The sequence below is a fragment of the Nanorana parkeri genome, unplaced genomic scaffold (assembly GCF_000935625.1).
Source record: "Nanorana parkeri isolate BGI_ZX_2015 unplaced genomic scaffold, ASM93562v1 scaffold1144, whole genome shotgun sequence".
Lineage (NCBI taxonomy): Eukaryota > Metazoa > Chordata > Amphibia > Anura > Dicroglossidae > Nanorana > Nanorana parkeri.
In genome coordinates this window covers 445142-470255 of record NW_017307412.1, presented here as the reverse complement: position 1 = coordinate 470255, position 25114 = coordinate 445142, and the positions used below count along the sequence as shown (strand labels likewise).

Here is a 25114-nt window from a genome sequence, read left to right as displayed (position 1 = left end):
CCCCCCCCCCCCCCACATGCATCAGTGAGCCTTGGCCGCCCATGACCCTGTCACCTGTTCACTGCTTTTCCTTCCCTGGACCACTTTAGGTAGGTCCTGACCACTGCAGACTGGGAACATCCCACAAGAGCTGCAGTTTTGTAGTTGCTCTGATCCAGTCGTATAGGCATCACAATTTCGCCCTTGTCAAAGTCACTCAAATCCTTACACCTGCCCATTTTTTTCTGCTCCCAACACATCAACTTCGGTGATGAAATGTTCACTTGCTGCCTAACATACCCCACCTACTTCCAGGTGCCATTTTAACCAGATAATCAATGTTGTTCTCTTCACCCGTCAGTGGTCGTAATGTTATGGCTGATCGGTGTATCTTTAGAGCTACCCATAGCCTGCAAGTGTGGGTTTTTTACACTTATTTTGTTTGGGTTTCTGGTGGCCCAGTTGTATGCAAATTTAGGCATTCAATATTCTAAGGGCCTGTTCACACTATCCAATGCATTCACGGCACGGTTTCCGGCCTTGACAGCATTGGTTTGCATAAGCAAAGCCTCCCTGAGAAAGTTGTCTCTCTTGTCTCGCGTTCTGCTCGGTGGGTGGGGTTTCAACAGCCAGCAGCAGGCTGGTGTTTGAAACCCCGCCCACTGAGCAGAGGAGTAGACCGGTTAGAGAATATTCTCTTTCACGTCCGCTTTTCTGCTCAATGGGTGGGCACAATAGCCAGCCTGCTATAAGATGTTTGTAGTGTGCACCAAGCAAACGACAATTTTGTAATGTATCTTAAGCCGGACCCATTTACATTTTTTTTTTTGCTGGTTGCTTGAATGGGGGATAATGGGGTGTTTCCTGTAATGCAGTGCTACAGAACATTGTCAGAGACTGTTACGATAATGATGGATATGGTGAGAGCAGCACATTTTTCTGCATGTTCACACATGCGACTAGTGTGTATGGGTGCTTAATTCTGTTTAATAAGCAGTAGCTTGTATTTACTTTACAAATTTGAGGAACTTCATTTTGATGCAAGCAAAATTTGGACTATAATTTAGTGTATTTTGGTAAATTCTGTGCATGATTCTGTTGATTTTTACTAAGTATTTATTTTGTAAACTGCTAACAGCTAACCACTTACTCCTACAAGTATTTTATTTTTTATTTTTAATGAATCTGATTGCAACAATGAAGTCAATATATGCCTTCCTGTAACAGATAATTGACAGGGCAGATTATATCACCGCATGGCATTCCCTTCAAGCTGGAAGTTAATTATTCCCATGGGTCTCTATATATGGTTACAGCTGACAAAATGCCTTATAGATGATGATTTGACTGTTAGTGTCGCGTTACCACATTTTTGGAGACTGAAGAAAATGCTAAAGTTGACAACTTTTTCAATAATCGATTATAATCGATTATGTCGATTAGTTGTTGCAGCCCTAGCTGGGATGCTTGTTGCATAAGGATAGGCCCCAAAACAAAGGATATACTAGATTTTGTTTGCAGAAAAAAAAAGCTGGATCGCAGGGCAGAATTCATGACGTGGTCTATAACAAACAGTAGCTACGATTTTTTCTTTAAGAGGACTTGCTTTGTAATATTTTCCAAATATGTGTTTTGAAAAATGTTCACTAATATAAATACTTTTATCAAAGCGTGTTAATAGTTTCAAACCTTTTTTTTAAAAATATGTATGGTTTATAATGATAAAGGTACATGGTGACTGTCACGTTTGCTTGTTAGATATGCAGGATCTACTTCTTGTTGATCTGTTGCCCATTTAGCCTTCTGTTAAGTCTTTTTGATTAACTCTGTAATTCAGCCGCAATGCACATGGTAGCCAGAGACCTTGCCATCTATGGCTGTGTACTGTCATAATATACAGTAGCTCGGGGCAGTGTTTTTTTTATTTATTTATTTTTTTAATTTATTCAGTGCAAGAAAGAGCTACTGTTTCTCAAAAATGCGTTTACAATGCTGACATGTGGCCTTTTGATTCAAGTAAAGTGGGATTTTTTAAATAATTAGTACATTTGCCCTTGTCTAATCACACGAAACAGACTGTGAATTTGGTCAGTTATGAAATCCAAGACAAGATCATATGTCTTGTGTAGGAACATACTGAAACTTTGACCACCATATAGCACACAAGAGTTAGATATCTAAGCCCTTTGCTGACTGGTCCACTATTATTAACATCAGGAAGAAAGGTGGACAGCTAAGGTAGAACTGGCAAAATCTCAGTAAACAGGTATCTTATGCTCTTTAAAATTTACAGCTCTCGCATAACTTTTGAGCTTTTCTCCATTGTTGCCAATGGAGCAGACTCCTAAAAAAATATCCACCCCTGAACTTTGGTGATGAAAACCTTCACTTTGCTAGTGACTTTTGCTTTCTCTCTAAGGTATTGAAAGGCAAAAGACCTATAGGAAGAGGCAAAGAAGCAGACTTGAAATTGTAACCCCAAAAAAATCAAGGTCTTGCAAGTGGGCGTTTGGACCAACTGCAGGGAAACAGAGAGAAAATCTGGTCTGCTGCTTGGTTTGTAAAATTAATGAAGGTTGCCACTGAAAACATTGTCAGAATTAATAAACCTAAAGCATCAAGACTAACAGAAGAACAAAGCTGGAGCTCTTTGTCTAAAAAAATAATAATTATAAAACATACCTTCAACTGACTGTTGGCATTAGGTGTCTAGAAGTTATTTACATTGCTGAAATATGGTTAATGATCAACTAGCCAATGATCAGAGAAATGATTAAAGATGACAAAAGTGGCGTTATTTAGGCCACACCCTCCTGGGAAGCTAAGTGACCCTTCAGGGCAAGCAGTTGTTTGGACTCCTCATGACTACAAAAAGTAAAACCAAGAGAGACCAAATATTGTACCAGTAAAGGTGCCCATACACCTTACAACCATCGCAAGACTTTTTTCTTGCGATGGTCGTAAGCTTATTAAAAGCTTGTAAGATCTGCCCATCTTGGACAGGCAGATCGTACCTGCGATCATCAAAAGCCCGCCCCGCCGAGTGGCGGGCTTCCGATGACCGCAGTGTGGTTTTCAAGCCTTCTTGTTCGACGGAAGACGTACGACCGTACAGTAGAAACGGTTGCACGCCTTCATACACTGTACGATTATCGTACGATCGCAGGGTTTCCCGCAATTCTTGTACGAGAATCGTACAGTGTATGGGCACCTTAAGAGATAGACACAGAAGATGGGGATGTCCTGAAAGAATGTGAAAGTACTTTCAAGGACTAGAATCCGGAAAAGGCTTTGTAGCTACTTTATTCTTCATATTGCGAAGGAAGTAAGTAAAAAATTGCACCAGTTATCCTAAGCTAGTGTTGTGTTAGGTTTAGCTGGTTATTGTTTCCATGGGCCACACCTGAGTCCACTCTGCCCAGGAGATTTCCATACTACTATAAAAGTGAAAAGCTAGCAGAGAGTTTTATAGAGGAAGTCCAGAGAAAATGTGCTAAAAATCTAAATGGATTTAAATTTAATATTTTATGTCATTTTAATACTGTTCTGTAAAATATTCTGTTGCTGTTCTGAGTTTTTCCAAACAAACAATAAAGCATTTCCATAGCTATAACTATTAGCTCAATATTGATAATGCATCCTTTTTGTTTTCATAAATGACTCAATGTATCCTATATCAGAGTGATGGCCATAAATAATTACTGCTTCCTCTGCCTTAATGATTTCTGTGCAATGTGATGCTTGTTTCTGTAGTGCTAAAATGATTCAAGCTTGGCAAATGTATCTTTCCTTATAGTTCCTTATTTGTTTCCTAGTTTGGTTTCCAGTAGATTGAAATCTAGTGTGCTCGTAATGTGTTTAGGCTTTATAATTTATTGTGTTGACTAATTTAAGAAACACAGTAACCAGATTAGATAGTATCAAATGTACACTATATTTCCAAAAGTATTGGGAAGCCTGTCTTTACACGTGAATGGATTTTAATGGTATCTCAGTCTCAGGCCGTAGGGTTCAATATTGAGTTGGCCCACCCTTTGCCGCTATAACAGCTTCAACTCTTCTGGAAAGGCTGTCCACAAGGTTTAGGAGTGTGTCTATGGGAATGTTTGACCATTCTTCCAGAAGCACATTTGTGAGGTCATGTACGAATGTTGGACGAGAAGGCCTGGCTCGCAGTCTCCGCACTGATTCATCCCAAAGGTGTTCTATCGGGTTGAGGTCAGGACTCTGTGCAGGCCAGTCAAGTACCTCCACCCCAAACTTGCTCGTCCAAGTCTTTATGGACCTTGCTTTGTGCACTGGTGCGCAGTCATGTTGGAACAGGAAGGGACCATCCCCAAACTGTTCCCACAAAGTTGGGAGCATGAAATTGTCCAAAATGTTTTGGTATGCTGATGCCTTAAGAGTTCCCTTCACTGGAACGAAAGGGCCAAGCCCAACCCCTGAAAAACAACCCCACACCATAATCCCCCTCCACCAAGTTTTACACTTGGCACAATGCAGTCAGGCAAGTACCATTCTCCTGACAATCACCAAACCCAGACACGTCCATAGAATTGCCAGACATAGAAGCGTGATTCGTCACTCCAGAGAACACATCTCCACTTCTCTAGTGACGGCGTGCTTTACACCACAGCATCTGACGCTTTGCATTGCACTTGGTGATGTAAGGCTTGGATGCAGTTGCTCGGCCATAAAAACTATATAAACTCTCTCCGCGCTGTTGTTGTGCCAATCTAAAGGCCACATGAAGTTTGAAGGTCTGTAGCTATTGACTCTGCAAACAGTTGGCGACTTCTGTGCGCTTCAGCATGCGCCGACCCTGCTGTCATTTAACGTGGCTTACCACTGTGGCTGAGTTGCTGTTGTTCCCAAAGTTGAATTGTGGAATATGTAGCAAGGACATTTCACGGAACACCTGCATCCAATGATTTTGGAGGGGTGGCCCAATACTTTTGGCAATATAGTGTGTGATTAAACCTTGATTAGACTTGGATTGTACAGAATCTGTATAACCTTTTTATTATAGCTAGAGTAGACCTTCTATAGACACACCACACCGTGACTTCATTATCAAAATTTGTGTGGGCAAAATTGTTTGGTAATCCATCTCTGAGCAAGAACATACCTGCTCTCCCTTTTAATTAAATAAAAAGCTGCACTGAGAAAATACATAGGTTGTTATAACTAAACCTCTTTTTGAAAGGGCTAGTTGTCTTACTGATTCAGGTACTTTAATATACAGTCACTGACTCAGTAAAGGTATTCCAGGCAGGATGTCTGATTTTTGTCTGACTTCACTTGCTGCAGGCTTTCTCTGGGACATTGACTCAGAAAGTACTAAGATTTGAGACAGCAAGACAAGCCAGCATTCTCTACATTTCTCTCTTTGTAACCAAATATTTATTGGGTTTTCAGGGTAGAAATAATCAGCATTTTATACAGCATTTGCCGGCCACAGAAGGCCACATAGGCAGCATAATTTGGTCAACATAAATGCAATAGAAGACAAAAGGAAAGAATAGGAAAGAAAGGAGAACAAGTAGGGGGTCCATCGGTCGGTCAGCTTCGATTACCTTCACATTCATTACCCCTTGACTCTATAGACCACATCACAGGTGGTGGAGGGTGTTGACATCCAGATCGGGGTGATTATGTATAATCCAGGGTTCCCAGATTTTAAGAAATTTGGCATGTGTATCGGTGAGGACACATGATAACCGTTCATTTAGGAGAACATTATCCAATCCATTGGCAAACTCCCGGTACGGGATAAATAGTTTTTTCCAGTTTCCCGCTAAGGTTAATTTGGCAGCAATGAATATTTGGTGAGCCAGGGCACCCTGAGATTTATTCAATTCGGGTACTGAGGCATGAAGTAGAGCCTGTATTGGGTCTTTAGAGATATATTTGGCGAATAGAGCGAAGGGGCAGGAGCACCAGGTATGTAACATGTCCCCTGGGGTCGAGCATTCTCTTTAGCAATTAGTAGATGAGGATGGATACATTTTAGATAAACGAGTTGGGACTAGGTACCACCGAAACAATACTTTATAGGCAACCTCAGAATTTGTCACATTATTGGAACACCGGGAAATATTTTTCCACACCCCTTCCAATCATCATCAGACCAATGCAGACCCAGGTCTGCTGACCATTTGTTAGAATAAGAATGGGAACTAATACGAGTTAAGGAATTCAGAGTAGAATATAAAATTGACACCTGTTGAGGCCCTCCTGGTGCATAAATGCAGATGTGATCGAAGCAGGTAAGTGGGGCATTTAAATGTTTACGTGCCTGCATAGAGGATACCCAGTGCTGCAGTTGAATAAACCTAAACATTTCTGCATCAGGAATCTGTTTGTGCGTTTTAAGATAAGACCAAGTTGGTATGTCAGAGGAACGATAAAAATCATACAGCCTGGTGAAGCCATTATCGGTCCACCACCTAAACAATGTTGGGTTAGTGTATGCTGGGACAAATAAAGGTTGTGAAAGTAAGGGGAGAAGGGGTAAGGAAGGGGATATCAGACGTGAGAAGTACTTCAGTGAGTCCCCCACTTTCAAGGTATGTTTCATCAGAGGACTGAGAGAGCGGGGTCTACTAATCAGGAAAGTCCCGGAGACATGTCCCAGATATTTTACTTGGGCGGTGGGGTTATTATATAAGGCTTGGAGCCAGGAAAGAAAAGGACCATCAAGACCCCATTTGAGTAATATATATACCGGAGGTAATCCCAGCAGACTGAGTCAAATGCCCGCTGGATGTCAAGGGACAGTAAGAATCCGGAGATGTTCCTAGTCCTGAGTACATGTACTAAGTGAATGATTTTCCTGACATTATCCCCTGCCTGCCGCAATGGAATAAAGCCAACCTGGTCTTTATGGATCAGCACAGGCAGGAATGCATTAATACGTTTAGCCAGGTTCTTCGTCAGTATTTTAAGGTCCACATTCAGAAGGGATATAGGCCTATAGCTATCAGGGTCTCGAGGGTCCTTATCCGGTTTCGGCACCATTGAAATGTACGCTAACAGGGATGAGGGGTGTACTGAGTCCCCCTTGCGCAATTAATTATACATGTCCGTTAACCTAGGTGCCAATATGGGTGCCAACTTTTTGTAGTAAAGGGTTGAAAACCCATCTGGGCCGGGGGCTTTAGATATTTTAAGGGATTTGATTGTATTCAGCACTTCCTCCTCCGTTATTTCTAGATGAAGTTGGTCAAGGAATGCCGGGGGGATAGTAGGGAGTGTGAGGTCCTTAAAGTAGTGCGTCCGCTTTGAGTTCATCAAATGAATTAGAGGCAGAGTTGAGCTTAGTTACATTTTCTTGGAACAAATGAAGGATTTTGATCGGGTTTGCTGTAATATTGCCCTGTGGGATTCGAAGTCTAAGGGGTGCAAACCTATGTGGGAGTGCATTTAGTTTTCTAGCTAGCATGGAGCCTGGTTTATTTGATCTGGAGTAGAATTTGTGTTTAGACCATCTAAGGAGCTTCTCGGAGTGCTGGTCTAGTAGGAGATTCAATTCCTTTTTAATTCAATTTTAACGGTTTTCAATTGTGTCAGTAAACACCTATCCTGCTTATCCTTCAGACAGGTAGTGAGTTCCTCTAGTTTAGTATAAAGTTCGCTGACCTTCCTATTCCTTTCTTTCTTCCTCCGTGTGGCTATCTCTATTAGCTGACCTCTCATGGTGGCTTTGTGGGTAGGGCTGCAGCTAACGATTATTTTCATAATCGATTAGTTTGCCGATTTATTAAGTTCGATTAATCGGTTAATCCGATAGATAAATAAAAAGGCTTCAGTGATGGACTACTAGTTTCTATTGAGATTGTAGTCCATCACGGGAGCAAGCTTGGTGCGGTGGAAGTAAAAAAAGAGTGTGGTGTGCAATATAGTACATTATACAGCGGTGCAGTGCAGAATACCAGCAGCTATAGAGGAATAACTCGTGTATGGAGCCGCGAACAGGCGGGCGTGAGTGGGAGATTTAAATTTTAGCCGACGAATCGACGATGGAAAACGCTGACAACGTTTTCCATCGTCAATTTTAATCGACTTAATCTAATAATTGTTGCAGCTCTACAGAATACCAATGTATAATACAGCGGCACACTGCAGAACATTAGCAGCTATAGAGGAACAACAAATCCCGGCAATAATACATTATACGGGGTGTTTAATATATTATTGCTGGGATTTGGTGTTCCTCTATAGCTGCTGGTGTTCTGCAGTGTGCCGCTGTATTATACAATGCAGAACACCATGCACAATACAATGCAATACAGAAAACCAATGTATTATACACCGGCACACTGCAGAACATTAGCAGCTATAGAGGAACAACAAATCCCAGCAATAATACATTATACAGGCTGTTTAATATATTATTGCTGGGACTTGGTGTTCCTCTATAGCTGCTGGTGTTCTGCAGTGTGTCGCTGTATTATACAATGCAGAACACCATGCACAATACAATGCAATGCAGAAAACCAATGTATAATACACCGGCACACTGCAGAACATTAGCAGCTATAGAGGAACAACAAATCCCAGCAATAATACATTATACAGGCTGTTTAATGTATTATTGCTGGGATTTGGTGTTCCTCTATAGCTACTAATGTTCTGCAGTGTGCCGTTTAAAAAAAAAAAAACAACACACAGGAAACATTAAAAAGCTCCCGGCCGATCTCGACTTACCTTGAATGAAGGTGTTGTCGGCGGGCAGCGGCGTTGTTGGTTGACGGCGGGCAACGGCGAGTCGGGAAGCTCACCGGGAGGAGAGGGCCAGACGCATGTCCTCAGCGTGTGTGGTGTGCGTGGCGTCGTGTGAGCGGGTTTACCGGCGTAGGCGTGGCGCAAACGGCTTAACCGACGTGGGCGTGGTGTGAGCGGCGTGCAGTGGCAAGCGGGAAATTTTAATTTTAGCCGACGAATCGACGATGGAAAACGTTGACAACGTTTTCCATCGTCGATTTTAATCGAATAATTGTTGCAGCTCTATTTGTGGGCCTCCAATAATATAACTGGGGAGTCCACAGAACCAGCATTCAGGGAAAAGAATTGTCGGGCATGTGATTCAACCTGTTGCAGGAGGACCTCAGATGACAGTATGCTATCATTCACGCACCATAGAAAACGAGTTGGTCTAGCCGATTCCAAGCGGAACCGTACAGCATTTGCTGCATGGTCCGACCAAGGCACGGGTTTGATTCGTGCAGAAAGGAAAGCAGGAACATTACATTGCAATGTAAACACATGATCAATTCTGCAAAACGATTGATGGGGATTCGAAAAGAATGTGTAGTCCTTGGAGGATGGGTTCAGTTCCCTCCACACATCTACTAGGGAATGATCATTTAACAATGTGAGGAAGTTGGAGTTCTGCAATGGTAGTGGGGAAGGGTTGGCAGCATCAGTAGATTTAGTATTGTCATTAGCAGGATAAAGGACTAAATTAGTATCCCCAGCCAAGATGAGGATACCTTTACTATGGTGGGTGACTACTTTCAATAAGTGGGAGAGAAAGCGGAGTTGGTGTGTATTAGGGCAATAGTACGAGACTTTAGTCATGTCAATATCATATAGCGATCCAATCAATATCACATAACGTCCATTGGGGTCTGCAATTTGCTTGTCACACACGAAAGGTAGATTCTTCCTAATCGCTTCTATCACCCCTCTCTTTTTTTTTTCTGAGAAGTTAGCACTATAGAATATAGCCTGGGAATCGATTATGTAAATACTTAGGACAGGAGGTGATAGAAAATCTAGGCTCCTGCAAGCAGACTATATCGGCATGGCAGGATGAGTAGTATGAGAATGCTTTGTTGCGCTTGTGCTGCGAATTCAGCCCCTGGACGTTATGTGAGAAAACATTAAAACCAGTGGCCATGATTAACCAACATGAACATTAGGCAACATAGGCAACCCCGGGTGATAGTCCCATGTGCAAGATAACTCACGAGAAATCTGTGGAGGAGTGACCGAAGCGTTGTATTCCAGACCACCGATGGACCGAGAGGAAGGGAGAAGAATCTAAAGAGGAAAAAGAAAACAGGAGCCCGACAGTGGGCTAGGTGAACAAAGAGTATTAACAAAATGTAACTCGGGAAACTGTCCCTAAGGACAAGTGTTGCAGATAGCGAGGTGGAAAAATCCTCCCTCCTATCTGCCGTTCTCAAGGGGGGGGCACTGATCACCCGGTCCCCCTAGAGAGCTCCTCATGTAGTAATTGTATGAACGTAGCACCAGGAACGGTAACATTTAAAAGGCAAATAGTGCTGGCATGCATAAAAGGGGACAACAATGATATAACTTTTCAGAGCAGCATTATGCACGTCCTCAACTTAGCTCAAGATCCAGGAGCACCTTCCTCAGGGCAGCTGGTGAAGTGGGGGAGTAAGATCGGCCGTTGTGTGAAAATAGGAGCCTAAAGGGGAATCCCCAGCGGTAGGCTATGCCATTATTTTTCAGAACCTCCAAGTAAGGCCTCAGGGCTCTCCGACGCTGTATGGTGGTAGGCGAGAGATCAGCGAATACTTGGAACGCATGTCCTTGGAAATGTAGGTCTTTCTTGTTCCGGGTGGCGTGCAGGACAGCCTCCTTTATACGATAAAAGGTGAATTTCACAATTATGTCTCTCGGGGGCCTTCCGGCCGTTTCGGGTTCAGAGCCCTATGGATCCGATCAAACTCTAGACGGTCAATCGGTGTGGACGGGATAAGTTCATGTAGCAATGCAGTAATTGTGGATTGCAAGTCTACCACGGAAGCGGAGATTGCCACGGCGGGCCCTATTCTCCATGTCTTCCACCTTATCCATAATGGCGATCAGATCAGTGTTGACCGAGTCTAGATCTTGCTCGTGAGATTCAACGACAGTGACAACATCATCCATCTTTTTCTCAAGGAGGTCTGTACGCATACCTATTTCTCTGATCTCCTTGGTCAGGGCCGCAGTGAGCTTCTCAGAGGTCGCCGTCAGCTCAATATGTAGCATAGCTTGGATTTTTTGTAGGAGGTTTGCATCTCTGGAATCGTCTGGTTCTTCCCCCTGGGTCATGTGGAGACTGTCCAGGGACGAGGAGTCCTGTTTGTCTGGAAGGAGGAGCGGTGATGCAGAGTGCTCCGGAGTGCCTCGTGTGGCCGCCATCTTGGACTGCCCCGTCTCTGCAGTTGTAGCTTCCTTGCGTCTTTCTGCCGCTTACTCTGCCTCCTCATATCCCCCTCGCAGGGTCCCTGGTGTCAGGGATGAGAGACAGCTGCACTGGTGCCGCTCAGGGTGCTTCTGTGAGCTATAGATAGCTCTCTGGGGATCGGGTATTGCGGAGCTCCGTTAGACCGCGGTCATCTTCCTCGGCAGCTCGCCACGCCCCCCTCTACATTTCTCTCAATACAGTTACCCATTCCACACAACAAAGCGTTTGCTACTTATAGTGGATATATTTGGATTCATACATTCTATATACCAGCAACCTCTTGCCCACATGAAGTTATGGAATGCTATCTCACGGTCTAAAATTCAATTTCAAAATTTAGCCAGATCAGACATATTCAATTAACTATTGCTGGATGAAAAACACTAAGCAAGTAACCACACTGGCCCAGCACTTTCTTTCCACACTTTCAAGTATTTGCTGTGCATCCGGGGAGGCATTGATTTTCCAACACCCCCTAGTATTCCTTCACAGGACACCCGCTACCAGTCTGCAGAATGTGGGTGACAAAAGGTTTCAAATGTCCTGGATCCTATAGGGATGTCCTGCAGAATCCAGGACACTGGATTCATCAGTGGCAATGGTGCCCTAGGCCATTTTCTGTGCGGCCCAGGGTAGAAATCTCTCCCTGCCAAGACAAGCAAAAGTGTGAAAAGGCTGCTAATTATTGCTTATTCTACAAGGATATTCTAAAATGGTCTTAACAGATTTGTTGGTACCCGTAGAAAAGATTATAAATAATTGGAACATAGTGATATTTCAAATAGTTTTTTTAATTAGTAACAAGACTTCAAGTCTAGGTCTAGGTACTGTGACATAAGGAGAGGGGACATCATTGAGGAGCGGTATGTTTCCCCTCGCTTTCTATCCTATGTGCATGAATAGCGGAACCCTGACCAGGGTTTCGCTTTGACTTTGGGTCTGGATAGTCCAGCTCGGGCTTTGTGTCTCACCTGGATAGTTGATTGCTTGATGAGTGCTTGTCCAGGTGAGATAAAAGGGAAAGGCTGAGACATGGTTTTGCTCTGGCCTGGGACTCAGACAGGCTTCTGAGAGAGCTACATGTTGGATGTGTTCACAGAGAAAAAGAACTTTGCTGCCTGGACTATTTTTCCCAGGGAAGGTGATCCCCCCATTCGAGCTATACCCCCACAGTACACATTTATTTGCTGTGGTTGCATTCATTTGAATGGGCTGCCCAAGAGAAATCTCACCAAGTGCACCAATTGTACCTTTTAAAAACAAAAAACAAATGCAGTGCATTGCAACGCATGGTAATTAGTTACCCTGTATTGTGGTGTGCTGCAAGGCACATGTCCTAACAAGGTGCATTGGGTTGCCATAAAGAATGAATGGCACCACAGTGCACCAACAAGAACAATACCTGTTTTTATTGTGCTGTGGAAACTTGTGAAATGTACATGTTCCCGCATTGCACCGATGTAAACAGATTTTTTTCATTGATTATTTTTTTTTTTACTATTGGGGCTTTAGTGAAATATCAGGGGTCTGATCATAGCTATGCATTTACTCGGCTCTTTCAGTGAGGCAGTTCTACTTATAAGTTCATGCTTGCTGAAGTTTCCATGAGCTTATAACAGAGTAGAGAATGCAGCTGACAAGATGCAACTGGACGATTTCCTCAGGGAACGTAAAATACAGGGGTACAAGTACTCTTAAAATTGAGAACACACAGGGACCTATGCATACTACTCACCAATAGGACCACACACACAAATAGGTTGGACTTGATGGACATATGTCTTTATTCAACCTCAAATACTATGTAACTATGTCACATAAGGGATACTGAGCTGGCCAACTGCAAACGGTTCTGTTTTGCTGTATTCCTTACATCGGTAGCAGTGAAGTGGTTAATTGAGTCTACAAGATATAGAATAAACACATTTTTGGGAGTCCTGCTAAGAGAAAGACACACTTGTTATTGACTTTGGTGTCTCGGGTAGGTGACAGGCAATCATTCTGCTGGAACCGACCCAAACCTTTATAGGCTTGGTATGGGAAGTGTATCTTTATTCTGATTTATAGATTAGTAAATGTTAAATGCAATTTGGTTATTATGGATTGATTCCTACTATTTGCTTTATATGTTATTAAACTCTAGCATATTTGGCTGGTTGTAAAGGTACTTTTTTTACCTTCTGCATTCAGTATATATACAGTATATACTGTATATGGTTTTGCCCATAAGCTTCCAATCCCCTGCCAGAATTTGTAAAATTTGTAAAAAGAAAATATGGTATCTTACCACACATTTTATTTTTATTGTGATTTGTATTTTAACCATTAGGCATCACAAAAAAACACAATCATTAAACCACAGCAATAAAGGAAAAAACAAAATGGTCCTGGTGAAAAAAAAAAAAAACCATACCATTAGTTCTTATTTGTGTTATGCCTTCTTTACCATCAATGAAGGTCTGTAGTATTGTGTGATTGTGAATGAGGCTCTTTATTTTCTTATGTTGTAAAGCTGCCCATTTTAAGTATTAGTATGCGGAATTAATCTAATACAAGGAGTCATATCTAAAAGATGGAATACATACTTTTCAGTAGGGCTTCAGCTAGTGGTTATTTTCATAATCGATTAGTTAGTCGATTTTTAATGTTGATTAATCGATTAGGTGGATAAAAAAACCCAAACATCCTTAATTGAAAATAAAATATGCTGCGCTACCTGACATGTGTAGCGCAATCGTTTGGTTTTTTTTGTAGGCGCACCCGACGTGTGTTTCTGTTAGTATACGCGCATTTGGGGAGGGGAGGGTTTATTACATTTTTTACATTACTGCTATCACATAGGAGGGGGCAGTGGGTGGGGCGGGCGGCTCACAAGCCCCATATCTTATAGCACATTGGAGGTGACAGGATCTCTTTAAGGTGACACCTTTCCACTAGTGTCACCTTTCCACTTTACTGGATTCAGCTGCTGAGGCAGCTGAATGTCAACTCAGTAGGCAGTGACTGGGAGCAATAGCCAGCCTGTTATTGGTTATTTTAAATTGCAATAGCAGGCTGGCTATTACGCCTGCTGTCAATCAGAAAGTTCTCCATCAGGTCCTCCTCTGCTGATTGACAGCAGGCAGTGGGTGTTAGATATTTTTCTTGAATAGCACTTATATTTATAAGAGTCTTAAGGTGATTTTAAAATCTTCAGAAAAGTGTCCAGCTGAATGAAAACTTGAAGGGACTTTATTATATAGCATAAAGCTAATAGTATACAATGATGTTACAAAAATAAATAAAACAGATAATTAAAATATAGTTCAAAAATATTTCAGTTTGTGGTTCCTGAAGTCTATTCCACATCTATATTCCTACAAATACTCTTTGCATCCTTCAATCCTATTTTAAAGGGCACAAGTCTACTCTTTGGACATTCCTAACGGCTGTTCACACTAATTTAAACTCGTGTTTTGACATTTGCGCTGTGCAAACTATTGGCGCTATATAAATCCTGTATAATAATAATAATTGCTCTCAGATTTTCAAGGACAAAGACAAAATGGATGTCTGTCTATTCCAAAGTCCCATTTATGCAATCACGAGGTCATGCATGTTAAATCATGGGCCAATTCTTTTATTCCTCTTAAACCAAATTATATTTGAATCTAAGTCCTATGTGTATCTAAGTATTTTTCAGTGGGCGGGTGCAATAGCCAGCCTGATATTGGCTAATGCAATTTAAAATATCCAAAAACAGGCTCTCTATGGTTTCCAGCCGCTGATTGGAGACTTGACGCCAGTGTTCTATCAATCCCTTAGATTGCAGAGTCATAACGGTCTCTCCTCTCCGCTGGTGCCGGCTACAGTGGTCTGTGTCACCGCTGCCTCTGCCAATACAGGCAAGGAGAGCAGCAGGGATTGAAAGGGGCACAGACCACTGCAGCCAGCACCAGTGGAGAGGAGAATGGAGGAGCAGAGCAGCAGCAACTAATCGAAAGCAACTAATCGATGATGAGAATCGTTGCCAGCAATTCTCATCGATTTATAATTGATCTTAGTTGTTTCAGCCCTACTTTTCTGTAAACCCTAGGAAGTATTTGGCATCACTTTGACATACTTACAGGATTATCATTACTGGTAGTAATATTACTTTTACTAAATATAATTGGATACTGGATATTGGAACGGAGTGTGTGTATATGTACATATGTGTGTATAAAAAAAATATATATATATAATTTATTTTGTTTTGTGTGTGTGTTTTCTGATGTTCTTTTTTATAGTATATAATGTTTACTTCTTTTTGTTTTCTAGTTTGTGAGCTCCATGTGCATGCAGATTGTGTCCTTTTCGCCTGCAGCGACTGTCGACAGTGCCACCACGATGGACAGCAGGGCAATGTAAGTGTATTAAGATTATTAAATAAAACATTGACAGGCTGTATTTTAGAGCAGATATTTTTAATGCATTACAACTAAAGGAAATTCTGATACTGTGAAAAGGTAAGATATTTTCAAATGAAGAGCTGCTGACATAATTAATGTATCCAATTGCATTTCCTCAAAAAAAAAGTATTAAGAGTTTGGTTTAGACATACTAAGCAGTGGCATGTAGAGGAGTGGCCTTTGGCCACAAACAAAGGAAAATTATAACATTGTTTTAAAGTTACATTGGAGTTAGAAGCATAGTTACAGCAGAAATAGTATGCTTTGTCTTTTAGAAAAGGTTTCAGATTTTCTAAAGTTATGGTGTTGTGTTATGGAACCCTTTTGACAATAATAGCCAAGGTAGTATTAACAACAGTGGGATGAAATTGGAAGCCCATTTAAATTCAGGGAAAAGTAAAATAGAAAATGTGAACAACTATAAGCGCCTATTGTATTGTTTAATTAGGCCATGAACGTAAGCACATACAGTAAAGTGGTGCAAAGAGTGCTTTTGTGGTCCTTATTTATTCATAATGTGCTTGTATGTACATGATTTCTTTTTTCCATTGAATTCCATTAAAAAACAGGTATTGTAAGGCATTCACTTGTTAGATGTTATACATACGTTTAATGGAAGTACATGTAGAAATCAGATGGAGCTGCAGTACTCTATACCACACTGCATAAATGAGTGAATGAATAAAAGAATAGTAAACAGACAAAACTGTAAAGGTGCCCATACACCTTACGACCATCACAAGACTTTTGTCTTGCGATGGTCGTATGCTTATTGAAAGCTTGTACGATCTGCCCACCTTGGACGGGCAGATCGCACTTGCGATCATTGAAAGCCCACCCCGCTGAGGGGCGGGCTTCCGATGACCGCAATGCAGAACGGGCAGTGTGCGCGTGCGCACACCGGCCCGTTCCGCAGCTATCGGACGAGCAGGCTAGAAACCCGCCGACAATCGTACGATTCTCGGCGGGTTTTCGAGCATGTTGGTTCGACAAAAGACGTGCAACCGTACAGTAGAAACGGTTGCACGCCTTCCATACACTGTACGATTCTCGTACGATCGCGGGATTTCCCGCGATTCTCGTACGAGAATCGTACAGTGTATGGGCACCTTTAGACTCACCGTATGTATTATAATCTTCTCAATCTTTATACAATAAAGTTTGGATTTACCAATGTAATAACAACATGACCTACCTTGTCTATCCGACCAATTTGTATCCAATAATGCTGGCCCTTGCACTACATAGTTATTGGTAGATTTAAAGGGATTATACAATCAGATTGTTGGGTATTGTATTTGATGTTTAAATGTTGCAGAGAATAATGCCTAGAGCCAAATTCGCAAATGTTATTGGATTTCTGAAATACATGTTTACATTTATCAGTGAATATTTATCACTAGTGCTGTATCTGCATTATTCTTGTACTTATAAAGGATTCCATGACCCTCCACAGAGGACAACTTTCATTGGGATCTTTTCCACATATAGGAATGTATGAATGGAACATCTTTAATTTATGCAAGAAATGAAACCATCATGTCCCTTGCCCTTTCCGATGACGGCAATGCAGAACGGGCAATGTGCGGGGGCGCACCCCGGCCCGTTCCGCAGCTATCGGACGAGCAGGCTAGAAACCCGCCGACAATCGTACGATTCTCGGCGGGTTTTCGAGCATGTTGGTTCGACAAAAGACGTGCAACCGTACAGTAGAAACGGTCGCACGCCTTCCATACACTGTACGATTCTCGTACGATCGCGGGATTTCCCGCGATTCTCGTACGAGAATCGTACAGTGTATGGGCACCTTTAGACTCACCGTATGTATTATAATCTTCTCAATCTTTATACAATAAAGTTTGGATTTACCAATGTAATAACAACATGACCTACCTTGTCTATCCGACCAATTTGTATCCAATAATGCTGGCCCTTGCACTACATAGTTATTGGTAGATTTAAAGGGATTATACAATCAGATTGTTGGGTATTGTATTTGATGTTTAAATGTTGCAGAGAATAATGCCTAGAGCCAAATTCGCAAATGTTATTGGATTTCTGAAATACATGTTTACATTTATCAGTGAATATTTATCACTAGTGCTGTATCTGCATTATTCTTGTACTTATAAAGGATTCCATGACCCTCCACAGAGGACAACTTTCATTGGGATCTTTTCCACATATAGGAATGTATGAATGGAACATCTTTAATTTATGCAAGAAATGAAACCATCATGTCCCTTGCCCTTTGGCATCACCTGCTTGTACACAACCGGCCTGTACAACCGTTTTTATTTTTACTGTTACGGTGCTTCTTTTTTGTGCCTCAGGATACATACCACCATCACTGGCGAGAGGGAAATTTGTCTTCAAATGCTCGTTGTGAAGTCTGCAAGAAAACGTGTGGATCTTCTGAAGTCCTTTCTGGCATGAGATGTGAATGGTGTGGTATTCAGGTATATATAATAGCCTATATATCTGCTATGCATAGGTATAGCTGTTTTATTAAACTGAACATGTGTAAGTTGGAGTTAATTTATGTACTCTCTGTAGGCTAGTTCTATCATCCTACTTTCTTTGACCACAGATAAAATTAAAGCGTATCTAAGAAACAAATCATGAAATGTATTGCAGCTAACCAGTGGCTGCGTTAGTGTGGTGTTTTGTTTTTTTCCCCCAGGCATTTTTTTCTTTATTTTCACCTGATGATTTTGCCAGTAACACAATTCCTGTCCTAGGATGACAACACCCACTCAGTCTACTGTATCAGGACAACAAAACTGGACTACTGACACATTCCCCTCCTCTTCTCCATAAAGTAGTGGGTCAGGGTTATGTAGTTCTCAGAGAGAGCTGGGAATAATGTAACTGATATCAGTGCAGCACAGAAAAGTTAGCTGACAAGATGTCTGGCAAGATCAACAAGTAATTTTTTACACTTATCAAACAGATATAAAACATTCTTAATTTTAAATTTGATATTTACCAGGCCAAAAGGGACCAAATAAGAAAAGTTCATTGTTGGGGTTTACACAGCATTTAAAAGACTTATATTTTATGCTCCATTCGAAAATCTTTAACAGAAGGATAAGGATTTTTATTTCAGCCATGTGACTGTAATTTGTACTCTCATTGGACTCAGCTGAAAATTACTGTCACTTTTTAAAGATCCTTATCTTCTTCTTTTAGCACTGTAAATTGAGCTTATTCAGAGTTAAAGCATATTTCCTCATTTGCCATCAAATTTGAAAAAAAACTTGCTCTGTTGTTCTAATTTTCACACAGCATAAAAAAATTATAGTATTGAAAAATGCATTTCTTACCGTCTAGACCAAGGGTAGCCAAACTCTGGCCCTCCAGCTGTGGTGAAACTACAAATCCCATGATGCATCTCTCTACGGGAGTCATATCTGTGAGAATCTTGCAATGCCTCATGGGATTTGTAGTTCCACCACAGCTGGAGGGCCGGAGTTTGGCTACCCCTGGTCTAGACTCTAGAGATTTCTTTGGTAAAGGCATTTGTGCAGATTCCAGGCTACTCTGAGCAGTTTGAAAGTGTAAGTAGAGGAACTAACTGAGGGTCAGAATGAGCTTACAATGTTTCTAATTTAACCCTATTGTAGGACAGTGTTTAAATCTAGTTTACAACTGATAAAATCTGCCAGCACAGTGAAGACAGGGTTAATTATAGTAAATAAAACTTCCAACAACCCCCTTGAGTCCCCCCTTCAGCATTAGGGGGGAAGCTAGGTAACATGTATTAGCAAGTAAAAAACACTTTTTTTAAAGTCGGGGCAATGTGATTGGGACTATGTCACAAATATAAGGTAGGTGATATGGCAATTCAGCTACAAAAGTAGAAATACACTTTAACAGCAGCCTAAGGCACTCCAGCCATGTGACTACAAAATCTTTTTTGGAGGAGCGCTACTACCTGCAATCACTTTTTTGAACAATGCTCGTACAGTGATATTGAATCCTGTGTGTGTCACCTAAATATAGAAAACCAGTCTTAAGAATGGAAAGGATGTAGACTTACAGTTGGGATGTGGGAGAATCTGGCCAAAATCTCTCCTGATCTCCTCTTCAGGATCTGTTGGTCAGGTCCTTCTAGCTGGCAGGTGAGAGGTGAGTGGCTGGAAAGGGGTTAATCTGAATAGCTGGTTCCCTCCAATAGTCAATGTTGAGCTGGTCTAGAACATGTCTGCGGTGGGGAACCAGCCCACGTACTCGGCTGGCCAGGCCGGGCCGCGACGGCTGGGATAGGGAGAGTGTGAGGGAGAGAGCGAGGAGCCGCGAACAGCGCTGAAGCGCCTGGTGCCGTATGTATTGGCAATGTAGTCAGGCTGCTGTCTCGGGGTGTCCGGTGGTCTCGCTGACAACGAAAGTCGCGGAGGACTAAACGGGGGGTAGAAGTGCACAGTGGGTAAAAGGCTACGCGTTTCGAGGAAATTCCTCTTTGTCAAGCCACAAGATCGAGCAGATCGCGGGAAACCGGTCTGTTTTAAAAACTGACAAGGGGGAGGAGTAGGTAATGGATTCACCTTGTGATAGGTTGTTACTCGAACGAGGGGAGGAACTTATATCGTAGCCTCGTCCAATTATTGGAGAATTCCGTCCATCAGGCTAATGCAACATGTTTTGTCATGAGACAGGTTATATCTTTTTGTCGGATGAACAGTATTAGCAGGAGAATGTCTATGGGGATGTTGTGGTCTATCTAAAGAAACTTAGCATCTTATCCTGTCCCTCTGAGAGCTTGACTAGGAAAGTTCAAGTAGTTGTAAGTTAAAAATCCATATTTTAAAAACATTTTAATAAGGGTACTTGATGACAAAACATTAAAATGACCCCAACTAGATAAGGGATGCATAATGGGGACGTGTATTTTAAATACATAAGAAGCAAAAGTTAAAAACAATTTCTATTCATATGAAAAAAAGAAACAAAAATGAAAAATAAAAATTCAAAGATGAAAAATAAAAAATAAAAACACTATTAATTGTTGGTGCTCGGGCCTGTATCCGCCCTGATGTTATCACGGGTGGGGAGCCACAGGTATACCCCAACCCCTGTGTGTATGTCCTCAAACCGTGTGCCACTTGTGGGAACCACATGTACGTATAGGACCACAAAAACGCACCTCTGTGCTAGTACCTCTACAAATAAAAAATAAACATTGTGTTTTCCAGCCATGTGACTGTCATTTTCAAATGCCGTTATTTTCAACTGAAAACTTTTTTGAAAAAGATCATTTCCTCCTCGTTTGTTAGCTTTATGAATAGAGCCTATGTGATAGAATGTTTTTTGTTTTGTTTAAAATGATAGACAATCATGTGACAAAGCTGAATAAGAGACAGACTGCCTAAGCACAATACATTTTACTAACATGGGCACCCCACTTATAAGTGGCAGTGTACTGCTGTACTTTGCCGTTCTGTAAATCCAGGCTTCCATAAACAAATGCATGGTGGGACTTTATTGTTGTTGGTGTACGCACAGCCATCATATTCTTCAGTGCCATACAATGTAAGAATATAGAGCTATAATATAAGGTAAACAAATCCTCTTGTTCTTTAAGCTGAGTATATGGGTTGTCATCATATATGGCCTAATAGGCTCAATAGATTTGAGCATATGTTACATCATTCGGACATCTCCAGGGCGGTATTTAATTTTTTTAGTCTGATGATCATCACTTCTGACTGCCAGAAGTGGTCATTGTCAAACAAAGAGGTTTTCAAGCTTTTTGGAAAATCACCATGTAAGTGGGCACTGATTTTCTTTTTCTCTTTTAAGAACTTTTCTGTTTCATACGCACACTGACTTTACATACCACCTGAGCCAGCAAGGTCCTAGTGTTGCAGCAATGCATTCAAGGGCAAGACCATCTGCCATTTTGACCAGACATTTGTCCTTTTAGTAGTACGTTGGTTTTTAGCACTGGAGTTTTGCCACCTTCAAATTCAGCACTGATTTTGGCATAACTTTAACCAGCATGTTATTTTGACACTTATTACACCCAAAAAAAAGTTATCGTAGCCGAAAAACTAATGGTTACTGACCCCTCACCTTAACCTGACTCTTAACCACAGCACACATTTGTAAGGTGCTATCACACATGTCTTAGTAAGATTTGCTTTTCTGAATTCCTTTTGATACATCCCAAATTGTGTTCCCTTTTTAGGCACATGCAGCTTGTTATATAATCCTAAACCACGAGTGCATGTTTGGAAGATTAAGAAACATGGTACTTCCACCAAACTGTGTTCGCTTACAGTCTCGCAACTTCAGTAAACTGCACTGCTTTAGAATATCAGAGAATCTTCAAACAGAGCAAGGTTTGTATTCCTCTTGTCAGCTTGACTCTCTGTTTAAAAAATGGCTTGGCACTGTTATCCTTTTCTGGCAGTGCTCTTGGCATGCACTTTCATGAGTTTATACTCAAGTCCTTTTATTAAAGTAAAGTTATGACATTTTCGCTCTGCAGTGTGTTACAAGACTAAAATCAGGATGTGCAATATTGGGAAACAGTTTTTATGCATTGTGATCAAATATTTCTTTATATAAAAATTAGGAGTAAGGAAACCTATGATGCCAAGACACAAAATGAAATAGCCAGTAATACCTTTTTTATTACAGAGGTAAAAATAAGCTCTACACAGGCTTAAAGGAGAACTATGGGGTCAGTGTTTTTCCCCATAGTTCTCCTTGGGGTAACGGGAGGACACAAACTAGCGTCCTCCCGTTACCCTAAGCTCAGTATACCGCGAGCTACAGCTCGCGGTATACTGAGACGCCGCACCTGGAGCGGATCCCGACTTAGATGACGGGATCCGCCCAGCTGCGTGAGTGACAGCTGGCTCTGCCTATCTAGAGGCAGAGCCAGCTGTACCCGCCCCCTCCCCCGTCCGTTCCGCCAGTCAGCGCTGGCAGATCGGAGCGGGGAGAGGGGAATCCAGCCCCTCCCCCTGTCACGGCAGAGAGCCGTGACAGGATCGAGAGGTGAGGGAACCCGGTATGTGTTCCCTCACCTCCCGATCTACTGAGCCGACCTGTGACAGTCTCATTGTCACAGGTCGGCTTAGAACTATGAGGTGAGTGGAAATCACTCATGTCATAGTTCTCCTTTTAATTTTATAGGGAACCCATTAATAGCTTAAATTGTATTGAAAAAATATGGTCTTTTAATACTGATAACAGTGTGTGTGTGTGTGTGTGTGTGTGTGTATAAATATATATACACAATATTGCCAAAAGTATTGGGACACCCCTCCAAATTATTGGATTCAGGTGCATAAAATTAAGCACCTAGGCATGGAGACTGTTTCTACAAACATTTGTGAAAGAATGGGTCGCTCTCAGGAGCTCAGTGAATTCAAGCGTGGTACCGTGATAGGTTGTCACCTGTGCAAGAAGTCCATCTGTGAAATGTCCTTGCTACTAAATATTCCACGGTCAACTGTTAGTGGTATTATAACAAAGTGGAAGCAACTGGGAACAACAGCAACTCAGCCATGAAGTGGTAGGCCACGTAAAATGACAGAGCGGGGTCAGCGCATGCTGAAGCGCACAGTGCGCAGAAGTCGCCAACTGTCTGCAGAGTCGATAGCTACAGACCTCCAAACTTCGTGTGGTCTTCAGATTGGCACAACAACAGTGCATAGAGAGCCTCATGGTTTGCATGGCTGAGCACCTACATCCAATCCTTACATCACTGCCCCTTAGTTCCAGTGAAGGGAACTCTTAAGGCATCAGCATACCAAGACATTTTGGACAATTTCATGCTCCCAACCTTGTGGGAACAATTTTGGGATGGCCCCGTCCGGTTCCAACATGACTGCGCACCAGTGCACAAAGCAAGGTCCATAAAGACATGGATGAGCGAGTTTGGGGTGGAGGAACATGACTGGCCTGCACAGAGTCCTGACCTCAACCCCATAGAACACCTTTGGGATGAATTTTGTTTTTCAGGGGTTGGGCTTGGCCCCTTAGTTCCAGTGAAGGGAACTCTTAAGGCATCAGCATACCAAGACATTTTGGACAATTTCATGCTCCCAACCTTGTGGGAACAATTTTGGGATGGCCCCGTCCGGTTCCAACATGACTGCGCACCAGTGCACAAAGCAAGGTCCATAAAGACATGGATGAGCGAGTTTGGGGTGGAGGAACATGACTGGCCTGCACAGAGTCCTGACCTCAACCGGATAGAACACCTTTGGGATGAATTAGAGCGGAGACTGCGAGCCAGGCCTTCTAGTCCAACATCAGTACCTGACCTCACAAATGTGCTCCTGGAAGAATGGTCAAACATTCCCTTAGACACACTCCTAAACCTTGTGGATGCCTTTCCAGAAGAGTTGAAGCTGTTATGGCTGCAAAGGGTGGGCCAACTCAATTTTGACCCCTACGGACTAAGACTGGGATGCCATTAAAGTTCATGTGCGCGTGAAGGCAGGCGTGCCAATATTTTTGGCAATATAGTGTATATTATATTCCATCTGTACAGTATATGTTTACTGCTTTGTGCTTTAGTAGTTCTGCACAATGACTTTGCTTTACCCCCTCTCTATATATCTGTGGGTCAAGTAATTTCTTTTAGGATGTTAAAAGAACTTTTTTGAATTTCCTTAAAACCTGTCACATGACAGTCAATGCACAGTATATAAACAAATATATATCTATGAACAGAGGTTACCTTCAGTGCTTGCTACATATGGAAAAGTTAAGTGGATCCAGAGATTTCAGGCTGTTGGAGTTGCATATAAATGTCTCTCACGTTCCCTTCATATCAAGCCTGGCCCTGGTCACTTCTACCTTCTGAGCCTCCTTATAGGCTTCCTGTCATGAATAATGACAAATGGAGACGAGGATTCAGGACAGTGCAAGCCAAATTCCATTTCTACAAGAATACTTTATATTTACATTACGCTCCCTTTATCTCCTAATCTGACTGTTTTGACATGCATTTTTTACTTTACAGAACTCTGGTTGAAGGTGATAAACATGGAGATTAAAATTCTTTCATAATGTATTGCCAAACTCAGCCCCCATATATAGTGGTATAAAGGAATTGCACCCAATTATCCTCATATATTCTTTTTGGTAACATTTTGTTAACTTTTAAAGGAATCCATATAGCAACATGCCTATATGTGATTAAAACATTGTTATCTGAGCCACTTTGCAATTTAAGTTAACTCTCTCAGTAAGGGTTTGAAGCGATGTGGTAGGCTTTTTTTCTTGTGTAAGCCAAAATTCACATGGCAACAGCACATGTATGCTGCTTGCTTTGCATAAACCAATGTATCTCAACCTTTTTCAAGTCACAGCACTGTTTAAAAGTATGCAAAATCTTGAGGCACACCAGTCTAAAATGAAGTCCTCCCTCTTCACATTAGAAGCTCCATTTCCCTCTGAGCACATTAGATCCTCCCCAGCCCCCCTTCACATTAGAGTCTCCCCTGCCCCCCTTCACATTAGGTCCTCCCCT

At 41.9% G+C, this 25114-nt stretch overlaps 1 protein-coding gene across 1 annotated transcript in view; it reads left to right on the top strand.

The window, feature by feature from the left end:
- The window catches only part of DGKQ (diacylglycerol kinase theta), a 147094-nt gene that overhangs the window by 52899 nt on the left and 69081 nt on the right, over nt 1-25114 (top strand). The window contains exons 4-6 of the mRNA XM_018568147.1: nt 15488-15573; nt 17952-18077; nt 21809-21962. Of these exons, the coding sequence (XP_018423649.1) occupies nt 15488-15573; nt 17952-18077; nt 21809-21962 (366 nt within the window). The remainder of the gene's footprint in view (nt 1-15487; nt 15574-17951; nt 18078-21808; nt 21963-25114) is intronic.